This window comes from Sturnira hondurensis, unplaced genomic scaffold (assembly GCF_014824575.4).
Source record: "Sturnira hondurensis isolate 20B ecotype Veracruz unplaced genomic scaffold, ASM1482457v3 Scaffold0021632, whole genome shotgun sequence".
NCBI classification, from domain to species: Eukaryota; Metazoa; Chordata; class Mammalia; order Chiroptera; family Phyllostomidae; genus Sturnira; species Sturnira hondurensis.
In genome coordinates this window covers 2,980,798-3,000,056 of record NW_028094263.1, presented here as the reverse complement: position 1 = coordinate 3,000,056, position 19,259 = coordinate 2,980,798, and the positions used below count along the sequence as shown (strand labels likewise).

Here is a 19,259-nt window from a genome sequence, read left to right as displayed (position 1 = left end):
GGATTCCAAATTAAGGGGGAAACACTTAAAAATAACTCTATCCAACTTAAGTGAATGGGCTATTTTTGCAGAAGCAAATACGCCCGAGAGATTCCACACGAAGAGTTCCCTGCACTGCCCTGGCGCCCCCCGGGGACACTCAGAAAGATGCTCGCTCTCCAGCCACAGGCATCCGCTCGCGCCGAGTGTGAAAGCAAGGGGGAGAGAAGGAGCTGCCTTCCTTGCAGCTCAGAGATACGAGGAAGAAAGTAATATTCATAACATGACACTTAACAAGAGCTGGGATGCAGTTTCCTAGGAACACTTCTTCCATCCTACACTCTGTCAAAACCATGACACTCCAACGGACCCTCCAACACCTCCTCATAGCTACAAAAGTCAAGCTTTGCAAACAATTTCTACATTATACAGCTATTAACTGTAACCATCCAAGAAATTGGTTATTATAATTTATCTAGTTTTAATGCTCAAATGAAAAATACAAACTCTTAAACCAATCGATAAATTTGGGTTAATAAATACTTGCTCTGAAACGAAACGAACCTTCCCCCCAGGAGCCCCATAGAGACATATCTCTAAGTAGGAATGCTGTATATATCACAGAGCTCTGCACAGATACATGCACCTAATTTAAAATCAATAGCCAAAGAACGTGGATCCAAGAGTACTGGCAATTTTTTGTTTACCAGACCAACTGAAATACACATCGCAGGCATAACAACTAAGGGCCGTTCTCTGCTCGTTACTTTATAAGAATGTTCCGAAGTTTTTATGAAAGTCCACAATTTATTCTCTCATGAAGGGTACAGCGTTTACATGAAAAAAAATCAGATCCAGAATTTCCCTGAGAACCCTTACACAGGTAAGGAAACTGGGGTGTGTAAGTCCACCTAATCTGATGGCAAATACATCTCAAAAACACATCAAACTATTGTTTTTTTAAGTGTAAAAATTAGGGTATTTTTTATCAAGATCCATAAGTACTTTGTATTAAGAGATTTCACTTTTGAATTATTAATTTTTGTCTTCATATGTTCAGGGGAATGTCAATACTAAAAATTAATAAATAGCTGAGATTAAAATTTTATTCACATACTTTAAGGGAAAAACACATAAAGTAAATTAATTTTCCTATTAAAAAACAGCAATTACCTCTTCAAGTGGAAGAGAAAAAGAGAATCAGTCAGAACCACTAGTTTTCTATTTAATATTTAAATCCTTACAATATTCTCACTCATTTCACCTGTGCCCAACCCCTTCTCATTTTATTCGGCTATGTCTATAACATTCTTCTCTTGCCATTCCTCAATTCGCATAATTTTCAATATTCCCTTTTAGAAAAATTTAATAACTATTCATGATGCCGGGAAAGTACTAGAAATATCAATGGGGGGGGAACTTTTGTAAAGTATATGATGGCCTAACCACTATGCTGTACAACTGAAACAAACATAAAATAATATTAAATGGGAACTGTAAAAAGTTAAAATTAAAATAAGAAGTTAAAATGCATGATCTCAAGTTTACTTTTAGAGTTCTCAGAATCGCTAAATAGGACCCTATATTTTCATTAGAATATGACTTGAGCATAAAGGCAATCTACCTTAACCATTATTTTTTTTAGTAGCTTTAAAAAGTACTTAAGGACAGTATCTAATTTTAATCTCCTTTTGGACTGTCATGTGAGGTGTAATAGCAGCTGCTCATGGATTCCCTTCTATAGGTCATCTGACACACAAGTGCCACTTCCAGTGGTCTCCTAGGAAAGCAAACGCAGTTTTGTGTTACCTGTAGAAATTTTTCCGTGGGCAATACACATGCACTCATTTGCATACCACCCAGTCTTCCCCTCAGCCGTTTGCAGCTCACTAGACCTCTGTGAATATCGTAAATGCGTCCACCATAGAAGGACTACTCCAATAAATCATAAACCTGGTAAAATTGGTGCATTGCAGGAGATGTAGAATATCTGTTTAAATCCATTAGAAATGCTCACATATCCATTTATAGTGGCAATGAAAACAGTAAGTGTAAATTTTGCTTAAAATTCATATTCATATGAAAATTCATATTCATACTCCCTTGTTTATCTTTTTAGGAGTATACAACCCTTGAGATTACGGTTTTATTTTATTTGTCCTCCTCCCGATTTCTGTGATAAGAATATACACTTCAGTGATGGCTGTAAGAAAGTAGTATCTTTTCGGTTTTAGAGCATTAATAATACAAAGGAACAGGAATTTCTTATATCTGAGGGGGTGTGTACTTTGACATTTATACATACAATTTTTAAATTCTTTAGATTCATTTCCTATGCTCACATGTTGAGAACTGGTATATGTCAACCTTCCTCTTCAACGAAACAAAATCCAGAAAAACCCAAGAGTAGTATTTTCTTTTGCCACAAGAGGGGGCTAGAGAATTCTGATCTCTTTTAAGGTCTATAAAACCCTCTTAACTGCTACTTTATGGACATTCAATTACAACCGGCCATAATACATTAAGGCTTTAAAATACACATATATCCCAACATATGCCAAAGCAAGCACTACACCGGCATGCGCACCAGATGATCAGCAACACCAACATCAAATAAACACTTAGGCCTCTTCCAGCGGTTTATATGAGATTTTATGCTTTCTCACTTCCCTCCCCAGAAGGCAGTGCTTTGCAGTGGAAAATATCAAGGAGTGTTATAAAATACCCAAGGATTGGACAGTATGACAGGGGCAGAATGAGGTAAGATTAAGAGAACTAAAATTTATGTAGTTTGGAAAAGTAAAGACTCTGGGGATAAATGTTCACAGTCTTTAAATATCTTCTAAAGGTAACAATATAAATGAATGAGGGGAATTATTCAGTCTCAGAAGATGGTACAGAAAAGAGCAATGGCCTGAAACTAAGGAAGGAAAAGTTTAGGTTAGACATGAAGAATAAATTAGGAATAATAGTTGGGCGGGAAAGATGTCCTGCAAAGGAAGGCTACAGAGCACAATCGCTCTATCTGATAATTAATTAAATGAGATATTAGTAAGAATGATGGGAATTCATTAGAGGGGCTAGATTAGATAACTCAAGTGATTTTTTTCCCTGAGCTGTGACAATCTCTGGGCCCAACTATGTTCTTGGGCATTCATAAATGTCTTTCACTGATGATAATGACCATTGATAGAGAGGAGAGCTTACCAACCCAGTTAACCCTATGTTTTGTTGACTTTGTGTTGTGGAGTAATGTTACGGAATGACATGATTATAAAATTAACCATGACCACCACAAGGTGTATCTTTTAGGGCATTCCAATAAAATATGCTAAACCACATAAGCTATGTACCCTAGCAGTTTACAGAAATGTGTCTGTAAATTGGATGAGGCTCCTACAAGTGAAAACTTCCCATGAGGGAACAACTCCCTACAAACCCTAATTTTATTTTTCTTTTAAGATTTTATTTATTTATATATCTTTAGAGGGGAAGGAGAGAGGGAGAGAAACATCAATGTATGGTTGCCTCCCGTGCATCCCCTGCTGGTAGTTAGCCTGCAAGGAACCGGTCTGCAACCTAGGCATGTGCCCTGACTGGGAATCGAACCGCGATCGTCTGGTTCGCAGGCCCGCGCTCAATCCACTGAGCTACGCCAGCCAGGGCCCTACAAACCCTAATTTTATAAGCCAGGGAAACCGATCTGCATAATCTCTCTTTCCCCGTAGACTGTGTATCTGGGCTTGAGCTCCTGAGAGCCCAGCATGAAAGAGGCTGTCATTCAAAGTCAGGAAGGCAGTCTAGACGTAAGTGTTATACAGTTTGTGAATTCATCCATGTTTCCCTAGTAGACCATGGTGTTCTAGATTAGCAGGTGCTTCCGCATTGTTTTAAATAGTATTATTAACACTTACCCTCCATTTGAAAACTCACAGTTCTATGATAGGTTGGAAAGAATTTATGGCTAGTAAAAAATAAGGTCACCAAAGCATGAATAGTACAAAAACATATATTAAGTATAAATATAGATTTACATTTTTATAAATTAAGTATATGTATCTATATATGCAGATATATGTATCTATTTCAGGCCATATAGATGGCCTGAAAATTCTTAAACAAAATCCTTGCATATTTAAGTGAATATTAAACTTTGAGGTAAAAATGGTCGACAGCTTTGGAGCACGAGGAAAGACGGTCTGGTGGTTAACATCACAATCAGAAACCTACACCCTAGAACTTTAGACCTGGTCGCCCCAGGTAAGGTGGCCAACCCTCAGTTAATTCAGTATTCATCTAATACACAGGTGCTACGTTTAATTACAACGCATTTATGGATTTGAAGAACAAGGTAATGAAACACAGTATACAAGACTTTCGAATAAACAAAGATATGTAAATCCAAATCTGACTTATTTATCTATCAATCAGATAAATACATCACATTAGCATCCCAAACACCACAGATCATTTTGCCACCACTGTTGTGGCCACACTGACACCCCCACTCAGCACGCACCAGCCTAGATTGTTCATGTTGCCACTAAGCTTGTCCACTAGTTTAGAATTTGGAAAGAAACAGAGGGAATACCACAGGCAGTATGCAAAAGCTTAATCTCATCTGCCAAGTCGCTCACTTAAAAACCAGCTATTTGTGCTTTAAAACAGCCGTTGTGATTTTACTGCTAATTGTAGTGTCAGCTCAATACATGGTTGATCTTTCAGAGAAAGAATGGACTTCTTGCTTTTACTCCTAGGCTGGAAAAGACTTCTAAAAACACTCGGACCAAAGCGCAGTCCAAATATTATCTTGACTTTCTTCCAAACCACTAGAAGTCCCACCTGCTGTTTTTCTCCGAAAATTCTGTCCCTAATGTGCTGCACTTGATTGTGCCCCATGTACTTTGTTACGGAGCTGTCTCCTCTTCACACGAAGACTATTTACTCAGTAGATTATTTTACTCACGAAGGAAAGAAATCACCCCTTAGTTCTCCTTGGGTCCTTAAAACAGCCTCTAGCCTCATGCTTGATCAAGGGCATTCAATACAGGGAGTCAGTAACTAACACTTCACTGGCAGTATATTAAAATCTATAACAGACAAAAAGCCAAGAAAAGATAACTAATTAGTTCAATGTCAGATTGATTCAGGCACTTATTTTATGTTGTTCATAATCATAATCGTTAACATTTATGGATCCCTTTGAAATTTTTAATAAGATGTACTGCTCCCAAATTATTCTGGGAACAGGATAAGAACATACATAGGCCAGAGGGACACACATGTTTGAAAAACAACTAAAACTTTCCAGAAATAGGTTAAGAGCCACGATCAGGCCTCCTGCAAAGCTGTTTGGGTCTGCACTGACAAGCATGCTGAGGGGAGGAACACAGGGTGGGCGGGGGGAGGCCACTCGTGGGGAGGTGGTCTTGGTTTCCACGCTAGCTGTGCCTTGTTAGTCCAAGGAACTAGGCACTTAACCTCATAATTTAGTTTCCTCTGTGGTAAAACAGATCAGATTAGGCAATCACCAAGTCTCTTCCAGCTCCAAAAATGCCATGATTCTATGTAGAAACTTGGGTTAAGTTTGCAAAGAATTCGGCCCAGTGGAAGAAGCCTCATGGACGACACCCAGCCATCAGCACACGCGAGAATGCTTCACTGGGCACCAGGTAGAAGGTTGGAGTCCAAACAGGAACCCGCAGCCCAGCATGCGGGGCTACAGAATGAAAAATGGGTAGTTCACAGACAGATAATTGTTATTGTTTTTTTACTCTTCATAAAACATGTATAATCCTTGGTAATCATTTGTTTAAGTTATATAAATTACTGTTAACTTTGAAACCCAGTTTGTCATCTTCATCTGTGATTTATACCAGACTCTATAAACGACATGATGTCTTCGCGCTAATAAGACATTTGTCTTCATGAAGGAGGCCACTGCAATCCTGAGTGACAGCTTACTTACCCTTATCACAGTTAACTCAACATCGGGTCCTCAATTTCTCACCATGATCTGAAATCTGAGGACTCACCTGAAGCCGACAAACTTGTTCAGAAATCCGCCGTGCGCATAAAAGTGTGTGCTTACGGCAGAATTCATTCTTTGGCCCCCAAACCACAGACATGGAAACAAGTTTTGTGTTTTTGCACAATGTGTGCCCCAAACACACACACACACACACACACACACACACACACACTCACAACTTCCATTAGGGTTGACAGGAGTCGTGTGCTTCTATTGAAGAAAAATATACCTGTGAGCAACAGAGACAAAGGCAACTGTCTAAAGAATAAAGAGAAAATGAGATAAATGCTTACTGAATGTATGTTTGTGTGCTCACATGTTTATTTACATGTTCATATATGGAGAGAGACTATCATGAGTCACTGTCATTATCTTCATATCACAGAACAAAGACAGATGAAAAACTCTGGATATGCACACATCGTTTATGTCAGTTAAAAAAACACACACGAAGAAAGTAATGGGCTTGACTCCATCCATGAGGAGGAAGCAAATGGCTTGCTGCTTTTAGGCTATTTACTCTTTTTACCTACTAGGGTAGCAACGACTGAGCCTGCAAGAGACACGTTTAACTTTCCAAACAAAGCAGCCCTAAAATACGCACGCGATCCCCCCAAGTTGTCAGTGGGATTTGGCCTGAGATTTACCTGATCAGTGAGGTTACTTACTGCTAATCACTGCATCGTTCATTCACATACCTCAGTCAGCACTGTAAGAGACGCCGTTTACTGATTCTGTGAAACAACAGAATTTCTACGCAAAACTCACGGCGATGGGCGTCCCAAACTGACTTGGGGACAAATATCCTTAGTTCTCATCCAGTATAAAGTCTACCAGGCGGTGCTATGAGTGGACCTCGATGGCAGAACTAGCGTGATGAGTGGAAACTCTGTAGGATTGCAGCTCAGCCAGAAGAAACCTTTGGAAAACTATCGGATCTCTTTCTGAGTATCTAGTAACATGACCTTGGAAATGGAAAACAAAACGTGGGAAAATGGATAAATCTACTACTGTAACCAGAGATTTTAATACAATTCTTCCAGCAGATAAAAGAAATGCTAGGATATAGGAGATCTGAAGAACACTATTTACATGCCTAAGACAATAGAGTGCATAACCATTTGGGGAACACACATAGCCCATAAGCACAAACCAATCGTGGGCAGGCCACAAAAGAAGTCTCCATAAAATCCAAAGAATCAAAATAATAGAGACTATGTTCTTAGGCGATAATGTAATACAATCAAAACTCAAAATAAAAAAACAAGTTTAAAAATCCTTAGAAACTAAAAAAAAAAAAAACAACCAAAACCAGAAAAACACACACACACACATAGAAAAATGCGTCTAAATAGAAAACACTTTGTACGGTGTAGTAAGTACTCAATAAAAGGTTCCTATTACTAGATGACTACCATTGCTTCCAGGTCCCAGGTTCCAAAATTCTAACTTTGGCACAATGAAATGTAAGACAAACACCAATTCCAGCCACAAAATCTAATCAATAACTTAAACCTTAAATTTTATTTCACAATATTAGAAGTCTTGTTTAAAATACATTCTTCCCATTAAAAAGATATTAAAATAATATCTTCTTTCTATTATTATAGAAATGAAGCACACAATGATCAACAAAAGCTATTCTATTATTATTCACAATATTAAAGCTCAAACCGACTTCCATTTCAGAACCAAATGAAAGCAGAAAAATGTAAAATAAAGAGTGGAGGGGGCTACAAATAAAGCTGCAAAAACAACTTATTCTATTTATTTTCAGAATTTTCTATATGCTGTTTAATGTGCCTTTCAGAAAAGGCATAGAGTCAAAAATGGCCACTATTGGTGCTTTAATAGGTTTGCAATTTTTTTAAGTCAAGTAGCACAACAGGACCTTCAGTTACTCATGATTACTCTTCCCCAAAGGTGGTTACGGGTCTTTACATTTCCAATTCTATCGTTCATTTTGCCGGGGAATAAGACCTTTAAACCTTCGACCTCCTAATGTAAAAATAAGCTCTAAAAACCTTCTTTCCCACTTCTTCCTAAATATATCTGTCCAATATCCATTCATTCCATTCTCCTTAATTAGAACATAATAACACATAGGACATAATATATAATACATTATTATAGATTTTAAGTTTCATCTCTTATAATTTTTTTTCTTTTTCTTCCAGGAGGAGTAGCTATACCCTATTCATAGTATGATCACTTCCCCCATCCCATCTTTTAAAGAAAGGAATGTATATAGAGTTTATTCATTATACTAATAAAATAAGTTTACAGATACACTGAATTCCATTGTATATTTTGGACCATGAAAGCAATCAGATCTCGGGCTTTGTAGCTGGCTGACTCTTGTAAAATTATTATATTCAGCATCTCATACTAAATTTTTTCCTTCAATATGATAAAAAGTGTGTCTCCCTAGGTTTAGAAATCTAAATGTTACTACTTGTTAGCAGGTTTGCATTCCCAGTGGTGGGGCCATGTGCTCGTGTGTGGTCATCTTTCCAGCCTTCTCTGACTGAGGACTTTTACAAGGCAAGGGAGAAAGGATGGTGACTAGGTAGCATCATACTTTCATTTTTATGCCTGGTTTATCCTGTAACCTTGGTTTTCTTCTGTCTTTCGTTTTTGCCGTGCACCCGGCTAGGGTTTTATATTCTTCTAGACCTCTTTGTAATTCTCACAAAAGCACGCCCCAAACACGGCATGCACCGTGGTTATTGCTTCTCATCACTTAAGTTATGGGTGGCTGGGTCAGATCATGTGTCCTTTTATAATTGCACCTTCAGGATACTGCTCTGGCTGGAGGTGGAAGGCAACAAAGCTGAAATATTTTAACAGTGACCTTTCATTTTCTAATAAAGATAAATTTCCAAAAGCCTAAAATAATGGCACTTCAAAGAAAGTTAAAGAGTATCTTTTTTCCCCCCGCCTAAAGGATGGCCATTGCTATCTCACCAGGAACTGAAGACACTGGCTTCATGTTTATTTGTCTATTAAGAGTGTGTTTTCCCGGTGAGATGTGAGGCTCCATGAGGGGAGGGGCTGTGTCTGACTTTTCACTGCAGTTTTCACTCATCGTTCGTAGCACCGTACCTTGCTAAGACCTTGTAATCTCTAAATAGTGTCTGTAAAAATAATAAATGAGTCTCAAGCGCTCCTGTTCTCTAGAATGGTCAAATCCAGTTAAGCAGATTTTTAACACCTTTCTAAGCTTTTCTTTAACCTCACAGGAAATGAATCTTTATCGGGCAGGGGTAGGAAACGGAACACGATGACGCTCGCTGCGCGCCAAGCACCCCGGCCCGCGCTGGGTGTGATGCTGTGTCGCGGCACCAACCTGCAGTCGCATTTTAAACACACAAACAAACCTGCTCTGGCCCCTGTCTTTGCCTGCGTCTCTTTAGGAATTCTTCTAATTTTTATGCACAGAACTAAAAAAGTTATTAAGTAAGAATTTAATTTTACTAATATAGTTAAAACCTCTGTTATGGGAAACCATTATAGAACAAAGTTCTCCACTTTGGAGTTTTTCGGATAATAGGAAAATTTCAATGCTGAATTAAAAAAAAATTTTTTCAGCTATTTTTAATGCAAGAATTTTCAAACATGCCATGTGCATCTGTACTGTCTTAACCAACATATCTGGAATACGAATTCTTCTTGTTGGGTAACTCAGGCAAAGATAATGGGAAGGACAGTAAAGTGATTAAGAGCAGAGGTTCTAGAACCAGACTGTGTAAGTATAAATCCTGGCACTTCTACTATCTAGCTGTGTGATGTTAGATAAGTTAACTTCCCTTGGTATCCGTTTCCTTGCCTGTAAAATAAAGATGATTGTAATATCCACCTCTTAGGGCTTTTCTGAGGATTAAATGATGATATACACAAAGTGCTTAGCATATAGATAACAAGGCATGTAGTAAGTGCTCAATAAATGCTAGCTAAAAAGCTTTCCTTCCTTAGGGTACTGAGCTCTTAGGGGACAGTTTGAGCTATTTTTTGAATTTGTGTATAAATTTTGTTTCTTAATTACTAATGTTGTTTTTTCTATATAAATTTTTAATTGTTTTCCTGTCTCTTACCTCAGTGTTATTTGATTATACCTCAGTTGATGCCTTTATAGTACCCCTTCACTGTACTGTGGGCTAAGAAGTCGGAACACTGTAATGGTTAGAAATTTCTAAGATGAGGAATCCCCAGTGAAGGCCTCAGGGGCTCCCCCGAGAGAGGTAAATAAGTGTTAACACAGGTCACAGGAACATCTATTTCTAATTGGGGGTGTTCCTGGCTTACTTACTGTGTTTTCACCCGTGCTCAGGAAAGTTGGAAATACCAAATAAGTGACTTATGGATTAACGAGGCACTATTGTTCTAGTTCTGTCAAGCATTAGATCAATCAAAACAAATGAGAGATTATTTTTTAATGTTTTGCACTGTTAATTTTCTACAATTATTAATCAGCTACCAATGTAATGATTAAGCTCTCAATCCAAACAATGTTTTTAGTGTACTACCTGAACCAATACACAGATCTCACGTTACAAGGCCTGATTTCTAAAACTTGGGTATTACTAATGGTGCTAGTTTGCAAAGCTCAAGCAAAATAAAATGTTTCTGTGCAACTGAATCCACAATTCTGATATGAAGATCATCAATTCAACAAAAAGGAGAAAAATAAGTCACTGAAAGGGTGAAATGAAATAAGAATTCATGGATAAATTAAAAAGAGAAGGGATCATTGAGATTAAGAACTCTTGGAAAATGCCAAAGTCGTAGGGAAATTTGGAAGAAAAAAAATGGAAAGTTTGCAGACTAATAGAGAGAAACAAGAAATAATTTACCAACTTTACTCCCGATTCCCAAATGAATAATAAGCTTCCAATTTAATACTCAGTTTAGTAGCATCTCTACCTTTCTCCCCCACTGGAAAGGCACAAGAGAGACTTTGATAAGATAACGCGTGCGTCAGTGATGACCAAACCTTCTGTTCCCGTGGCCAGATGCCAGAAGAGGCGCAGTGAACCCCCACCCTTGGGACGGCTGAGTCTGAGCCAAAAACTGGCAGTCACCAAGCCAAAATTTTTATATTCGTGTATCTTAAAGATTCTTGTACGAGTAGCATCCCATCCCATCACACACCAATGTGTTCTGATATAAAAACAATATTGATGACAGCTGAATTATTTTAATCCTCCCATCCCCAAATCTTCGCGTAAAACTGATGTTCCAGAAAGATTTGCGTTGTGTTCTTATGGCTGCCCCTTTAACAACACCAATATGGCCACGGGCGCGTGAGAAACGTCGGTAGAGACGGCCGTAGTAGAGTGTGATGATCTTCACAATTTCAAATAATCCACAATAAACCAATAATCCAATAATCATGAAATGAAAGCTCCGATTCTCATGCAACTCAGCGAAGCTAAAAAATCTGTAAGAATGATAAATTGGGCCCTGCAATCTTAAAATGCCCTCTTAACTTTTGAGTCACAGTTCTTTTAAAAAGATCAATAATTCTGACCTCCTGCTCTAATATGGAATTAGCGTTTTCCTAAATACACTGACTTCACAAGAGGTACTGAATTACCCGGGAGGACCAGCAACAAAATGAAACACGTGGTTGTTCTTTGCAGACTAGTGATTACTAACACAGAGAACCCACCGAAGGCTGCGTGAGTCAAAGGACGGTGGGCAAAGACCCAGGACAAAAAGTAATGAAGTGTGATGGCCCCAAATCCGGAAGAATGACACTCACCCTCATCCTGGTAATCTGCCGGAAACGGCGCATCCGGTGTGAGAGAGGGCCCGTGGGTTCCGCTGTAGTCGTCATCAGGGCTGTCCTGTCCAGGGTGATTTTCAGCTTGGTCTCCTCCTGAGGGACAAACAAGAAAAAACAGTCGGGTCATACTTTAGGCACCTTTATAAACGTCTTTGTATATTTCTTCTAGTATTGACACAAAAAGATATAGCTTTTACTTGATGGACATAGTCACTATCCATTAACATGTGAGAAGCAGACAAACAAGTTCAAAGCCAACTTACCTGGGTGGGAAGTTTCCTGTCCAACTACTCCGTAACTAGAACTTGGAAACAGCTGGCTCAGAGTGGGGAGACCTCTTGCCACTAGAGAGAAATTTCTCCATCACACTTAAAATGAAAATATAGCTATATAAATATGTATCCATATATACTATGCCTCCATTAATTGTGGTCTTTACTTTGAATGCCTCATTTTATACTTCCAAATGTAATAGAATAAATTAAACAAAGTGTTAACATTCCATGCATAATACAATGTAACATGGTCAATATGCTCTCCTGGTCTGAAAAATGAGAAAAGGAAAAATCCAGAGAACCTGGACTTTGCTGGATTCGACTCCAATTTCCACCACTACTTGGTTTGCAATCTTAAGAAAGTTCTCTATCATTCTAGTTTACAGCCTGTGCAAGCAACCTCCTAGGAATTCTAAAAGCCCTAAGAAGGTAATATTTGTTCTGTAAGATGCCTTTGATGAAAAGTAATGTATATACAATACTGAATTACGCAATTAAAACAATGCTAATCTCTTTTGGGTGTTTTCAACATACATTGAATTACATTTTGTAGAAGTGGCCATGCTATTATGATCCTTTAAAAGGTTCAGATGGAGGATTTTTGCTCATTCAGGAACCGGAAGAAGAGGCTCTGCGACGCAAATGGCTTTCCTCAAAATCCCCTACACAGAGGTACATTCTGCTGACAAAAGGATACCAACAGCTGCTCAGTTCATTCCACAAACACGAAAAGAGGAGTTTCAACTGAATTTAATATTATCTCAAATACCAATTTCCAAAGGAAATCACCAATGCTAATCTCAGTAAACACTGGAGCGTTTTGGCCCCGGATTTCAACCAGGGAGCAGTGAAACTGAACAGCCTACATAGAATCTGTACTGCCTCACTTTAAAGGTTTATTTCCTGCAATTAAACTAGAGCGATAGGGAGGATATAAAATGATGAAAGGAGAACAGCTGAAGCCTTCTCCTTCCATGGACAAGACGGTCGTATCTATACTCTTCTGTGATCTATGGCAGGTAGATGCCCATTACTGGGTAGATCACCCGCAGATTCAGGATTTTAGAGATGAACTGTGGAGTTTTGTGGAGAAGAAAAGTAAAATTAAAAGGAAAAACATTTCATACAAGGGTTGCTAGCCAGAGCCTCAAGAAATGCCCTCCTTTACTAGGTTACTGATCAAGATACAAAGCTTATGATTATGCTTAAAGAATCACTATGAAATTTTCATTATTCCCAGAAAAAAATTTCAGCTGCTGGACTGGGGGTCAAACTACTTAAACTTGGCATCACTGCTGCAAATCCATGGAAATTATATCGGCAACACGATCTAAACAGACTCCCTGGCCGGTAACCCAAACGTAAGCTGTGAAGTTAAAGCAATTTAAAACTTTTGAGCCAAATCTAATTGCATTTTTTTTTAAAAAGCAATAGTTTGGGTTGCCATGGAACATTCAACATCTGTAGGACACACTGAACATTATTTATCAACTACCATTCTAGACTCACAGTTTTATTTAATTTAATTTAATTCAATCTTTATTGTATTTTTTTCCATTACCCCCAGCGATCGCCACACTGTTGTCCATGTCCAGGAGTCCTTTTTCTCTTTTTAGACTCACAGTTTTCTGCTTGCTTCAGAAATTTGACAAATCTACTCTCACACATTCTAGCACCCTAGTCTTTTTTGTTTATTATTTGTTTTTAATAAGCAGATCAGGCTGGACTCCGTTGTTTTTTTTAATGAACTTTTTATTTTGGAATAATTTTAGATATGTTGTAAGCATTTCAAAGATAGCACCGAGAGCTCCTGTACACTCTTCAGCCAGCTTCACCAAATGTTAACTTCATCAGTAACTAGGGTGTATCTGTCAAACCCAAGAAATTAACATCGGTACCTTGCTGATAACTAAACTACAGATTTTATTTGGATTTCCCCAGTTTTTCCATTAATGTCCTTGTATTGTCTTTCCAGGATCTATTCCAATGATATGAGCTTCCATTTTTAAAGTCTCACCCCAAATACCTGCCCGGATTTGGCATTTGATTTACTAACTTCAGATGGGAAGGTCACACAGTGACCCAAGGTGGGCTTTCAACAGCCCAGTACAAGGCCACACCCCGTAAAGCTCATAACATAAAGCATATAACAGTAAAGGTACACGGCTCAACACGGCCAAAACAGAGCTAAAGTCAGCACTAAAAGTGATCACGGTGGGGGAAGCATTTGAAAATATGTTTTACACCCAAGCACAATTAGTTCCCGATGATGGAAATGTTGCTGGAAGTGTTTTTAGTGTTATGTCAAGTGGCCCGGCTCCCTTGGGCACGCACCGAAAAAAACGCCTTTAACACCCTATAAATAGACACTCCTGGGTCATTAAGATGATTACAACCACCCAAGATGCATGGGTGAAAAGTTTCATAGAAGAAACAGCAATTACTATGGCCGTTTCGGGCTTAAGTTTATGACATCATTTTTTGTTAAAACATAACCGCAAGTGATTCATCTACAGCTCAGCTCTGGTAGTCACAGTTCCCAGTGGCCACTGCCATACTCCAGTGGGATCAGACACAAATGGTCACAGACTATAGTGACAGACACTGCCACGCAGCAGCTCTCCAATTAGGGCTCAGAACTCCATTCGCTTAGAGTGGTTTTCTCACAGGCAGGAACCCCTGCCACTAGAGACATACTTTCCCCTTGCAACTCACTCAGAATCAGTGTATTTCTATGCAGACATATATAGTCCAGCATACAGTATCTCCACTCACCACATCCACTACCTGCAGCCTCTTCTCTTTGTTTTTCTAAACGAGATCTAGGGACACTATACCAAGGGTTCACCTGCTGCTAACTGGTAATTTGCTCTTCCATCCTAGGTGTCATAAGAATTGGGCGCTGGACATACTGCTTAGTACAGTCAGTGTCAGGTTCTCCACTGAGTATTGTGCCGAGGGGCCTATAAGAGGGATATCTCTCTCTTGTTCTTTCCTGAGAGTCAAACTCAATTTCATTCATGCTCCACAGAGTAATAAGTTGGGAATTTCTTAGGCTTGGAGCAGAAAGATAAAGCAGCTTTGTGTTAGGTGTAAGGTAATTATTTGCTAGGGTTTCTGTGCTATTTGTTTTTATTCCCTGTGTTTTCATTAACAGTTAATGAGTCCCCCCTCCCCCCACCCCCCTTAACTCTAAAACAATAGCTTGGCCACTAGAAGCTGGATTTTTCTGCCATGGATTCAACCAGCTGTTGCTGCTCCATAAACTTTATGGAGAAGTGAATTAAACTGCTAAAAACTTTCATTTCCTAATTCAATTCCAAATAAAATGGGGGGAAAAATGAACCATGATGATGTTCCTCTTGTAATCACTGGCCAAGAAGTCCTTATGGTTTTTTTCCAGTAAGATGAAAGACATATTTTTCATTTTCATCAATAACTTTATTGATTCGTATATTTTTAGTATGTCAGTTATCTCCTGCATGGTATCATGTTGATTGCTAATGTGTTGATTTGATTGCTATCAACCTCAACTGGTCTATCCGACCACGGAGTATCATCCAGCAAGAAATCTCCAGCCTGAAACTTCACAAACCAATTGGACATGTTCGATCAGTCACAGCACCTTCTCCATACACTGCACAAATCTTTTTCAGTGTGTTTCAGTTGCATTTTTATCTTTCTTGAAATGATAAAGCATAATATGCTAACAATGTTGCATACTTTCTCCCATCTTCAATGTTAAAATGGCTATTCAAAAATTCACCACTTTTGGTTAAGTTTTTTAAAGGCACACTGATATGACAGCTGTCAATGCAATCTAACAAAATTGTAGTTAAATGAAGTTAAAGACAGCTAAGCGCTACTAAGAGCCATATTATGGAAAAAAAACAAATGAATTTTTTGGCCAACCCGATACGCTGGCTCACTGCAAACCCATTTGATTCTAAACTTGCAGGTACTATTTAGCGACAAACAGGCCACAATGACAATTTCACCAAAGAAACGAGAAGGAAATGAAAGACAGAATGTAGTTTGAGCATGAAAACAAAAACCCATGACAATAACAAATAACAGATAAAACATAATTATGTTTGCTTATTCAATATATAAAGGCTCAATGACTTTCCCCATGTTAGTACAGGGTCATCATCTTTTACTTCTCTTTTCATTCACTGTCAGCTATGATTAAGGCTTATTCACATCTGCAATCATTTATATGGTATGGTTCAAAACTTTATAGGCTTTGCTATTACTTCATCAAGCATCTTTGGATAATACAAGGAAATTAAAATTAATGTAGAATTGTCTTTACTTTTTTATTTTTGTTTACATTGTTGTTGTAGGGGAACACCTGACTTCTGGCTCTATTGAATATTGAAGAACCCACGAGACACACAGCTCCCCCTTTAAACTAATAAGTCCTAAATGAAATGCTATAAATAAAGTCCCTGATCCAAATCCAGTTAGTTTTCATGCTTGATAGCATTAATATTGCCAAATTTTCATGGACCAATTTAACAGTAATGCAGTTCCCGAAGCTGAACTATGGTAAGATTAGCAAAACTGCAGCTTATTATTCCTGATCACAACCACCCACCTGCATTATTGGACATAACACCCACTGAAGAAATAGGCTGGGTACATGCGTGTCCATATATGTGAAATGTGACTCACGTGTAGATATATTATGGAGCATATGAGCAACACCAAAACTAAAGTCCTGTCAACACTTCCATTACAAATTACACATCCTTCTGCACATACTCATGCATTAGAAAATATATGGCGTTCCCCAGCAAACGTCTTAGAGGCTTCACTGGTTTCTAAATACCCATTTGGATTTGCGTGGCTAGTTCTTGTGATTAATCCATATGTAGTGAAGGTCTCAAATCCTTCTCTGTTCTGTGCAGTCTGACTTCCTGCCCATCTCTCCTTTTCTCTCCTACATCTAGCCATAACTCAATGTATAAATATTCTTTTTTCCTCCAAGGCCCTGGCAGTGAGTGTAATGGTACTTACTAAATGTCATTAAATCTACAGAACAAATGACGGGCCGGGTAAAGAAAGTTTCCATTTATCATTCTTTTAAAAAGTCGCTCCAACTAGATCTCGGGTGTACAAGAGATATATGGAGCCGAAAACTAAGTTTTTGCTCACTTAGAACACTGTTTACTAATCATATAATCATGCTAAGAATAACAAACTGCCGAGGAACATTTAGGGATGCTGTTTGCAGAGAAGCGCAGCCTAAATGATCAGAAATGGAACCAAACTGAGCAGACACTTACAGCACAGTTGCTACAACACCTGTGAATCCAATAACCCAAAGGGCAGCAGAGCTGAGTAATATTTCCAAAATGAGCTGCATCTGTCAGTGGTGGGTTGGACAAGAGGATGCCTGTGGGAACCAACTGAAAAGTTCTTTTTTTCCCCTCTCCTTTAAGAAAATGGTCCTTTATGATGCAGTTTTTCATTTTGACCAGTAGGGTGGGCTGCAGCGTGTAGCATCATCCTAGTTCTTAAATAGGAAAAAAAGAAAAAAAAGGTAGCCACCATACAAACCCTCCCCCTCTATCCTCCCCGACCCCTGCAAAAACAAAAAAAGTTGAGATTTTTAACCCTTCTAGGTTCCACAAAAAGGCATAACTCCTGGACATTAACAAACTGGAAGGCTGGCAGCAACAAATATAAACCAGATAATTGTGTATGTGACAACACACACTTCATAAAGCAAATTACAGCCTGTCAGCAATCATTCTGGCGTTACACTAACGCATTCCATCTACCACTGTTATTGTTCAACAGCTACCAAAACAGAGCCTGCTGAGTTAGTGTATTTTCAATAACAATGGCATCCGACAGAATTCAAAACATGTAAACCCAGGCAGGTATTTGGTAATACGTGGATGAATATACTGTAAAATAAACGCATCAACCAAATGACAACCAGGCAATCACAACTTGGAATTGTTTGTTCACGGTTCCATTTTCCCTGGACCACCATATTCTCAGTATTTTATTTTTTGCCATGAAGCTGTTCAGCTAAATTTCCAACATGTTCTGACTTATAGGAGAAAGTCAGTGACAGTAAAAATAAAAACACAATAGCTTCCTGAACTCCTACCGGGTCCAGGCTCTGGGTGAAGACTCTGTGTACTATCTCATTTAATCCTCAGAATAATCCTGTGATGTATTATTAACCCAAAGCTGCAGATAAAGAAAGCGAGACACGGAAATTAAATAACTTACCCACGGTCCCATAAGTGACTCATCACTGGCAGAGCCCGGCTTTGACCCCACCTTGTCTGATTGCTAAAGTCTTGTTCTAATCCGCTGAGCTGCACAGTCCCTAAATCTGCATGCCTTATAAATTACCATCATTACTCAAAGGCAAAGCATACTGAAGGACTTAGATTTATGGCATGCGCTATAAATTGTTCTTTTTACTTCCATAAAGTAACTCTATAATAAAAAGTATAAATTACGATACGTAGTAGTCACACTAGTAGTCACATTAGGTGTGAAACCGACAGACAAAGCCAAGTGCGGTCACGGAGTTGTTTACGAGGGCGCGGGTCCTACAGAAAGGCTTGGATTTACCGCGGCGGCGCTGTTGCAGTGATGTTTGAAAACACCAGTCTCCGGCATGAATTTCATGCTTACAAAATTTAACAACAACCGCTTTGGGTTTAGTCAGATCAATATATTAAATATTTCCCAGCGCCTCCTGTTTGATTTTCTCGGATCCTCGGTGTTTCGACACTGCGTCACAGAAAACGGACCAGCACGCTCCATGTCCAAACATAGCTCTGAGCCAGCAGAGTCAAACAACGTGTTTCCCTTCCGGCACTCTCGTGCCTCAGGTCTCATAGCAGGAAAACGCTTTGAAAAATACACAATGCCACATAATGCCGCCATTTTATTACTATTGCTTCATCTTGCTCTCTTCCCCCATCTTTTCCTTTCCTTTCTCCCAAGTGACAAGTGGCAGTCAGACCTTAGCATCCACTTCTTGTCCTGATGAATTCTAGGATCTTCTATACCCCAGTTAGTTTACCAGCATTACTTCTTTTGGGGGAAAACTGTGAAGCCGGTTGCATGCCAATGTCTCCTGCTAAATAAGAGTGAGACGCATGCTCTCCAGACTATGAGTAAATATAAGAAAAGTTTTACAAACACCCAA

General features: G+C 38.8%; 1 protein-coding gene across 1 annotated transcript in view; it reads right to left on the bottom strand.

Annotated features, from left to right (window-relative positions):
* Window positions 1-19,259, bottom strand: part of SKAP1 (src kinase associated phosphoprotein 1) — a 272,735-nt gene that overhangs the window by 184,490 nt on the left and 68,986 nt on the right. The window contains exon 4 of the mRNA XM_037033577.1: window positions 11,775-11,891. Coding sequence (XP_036889472.1) covers window positions 11,775-11,891 — 117 coding nt within the window. The remainder of the gene's footprint in view (window positions 1-11,774; window positions 11,892-19,259) is intronic.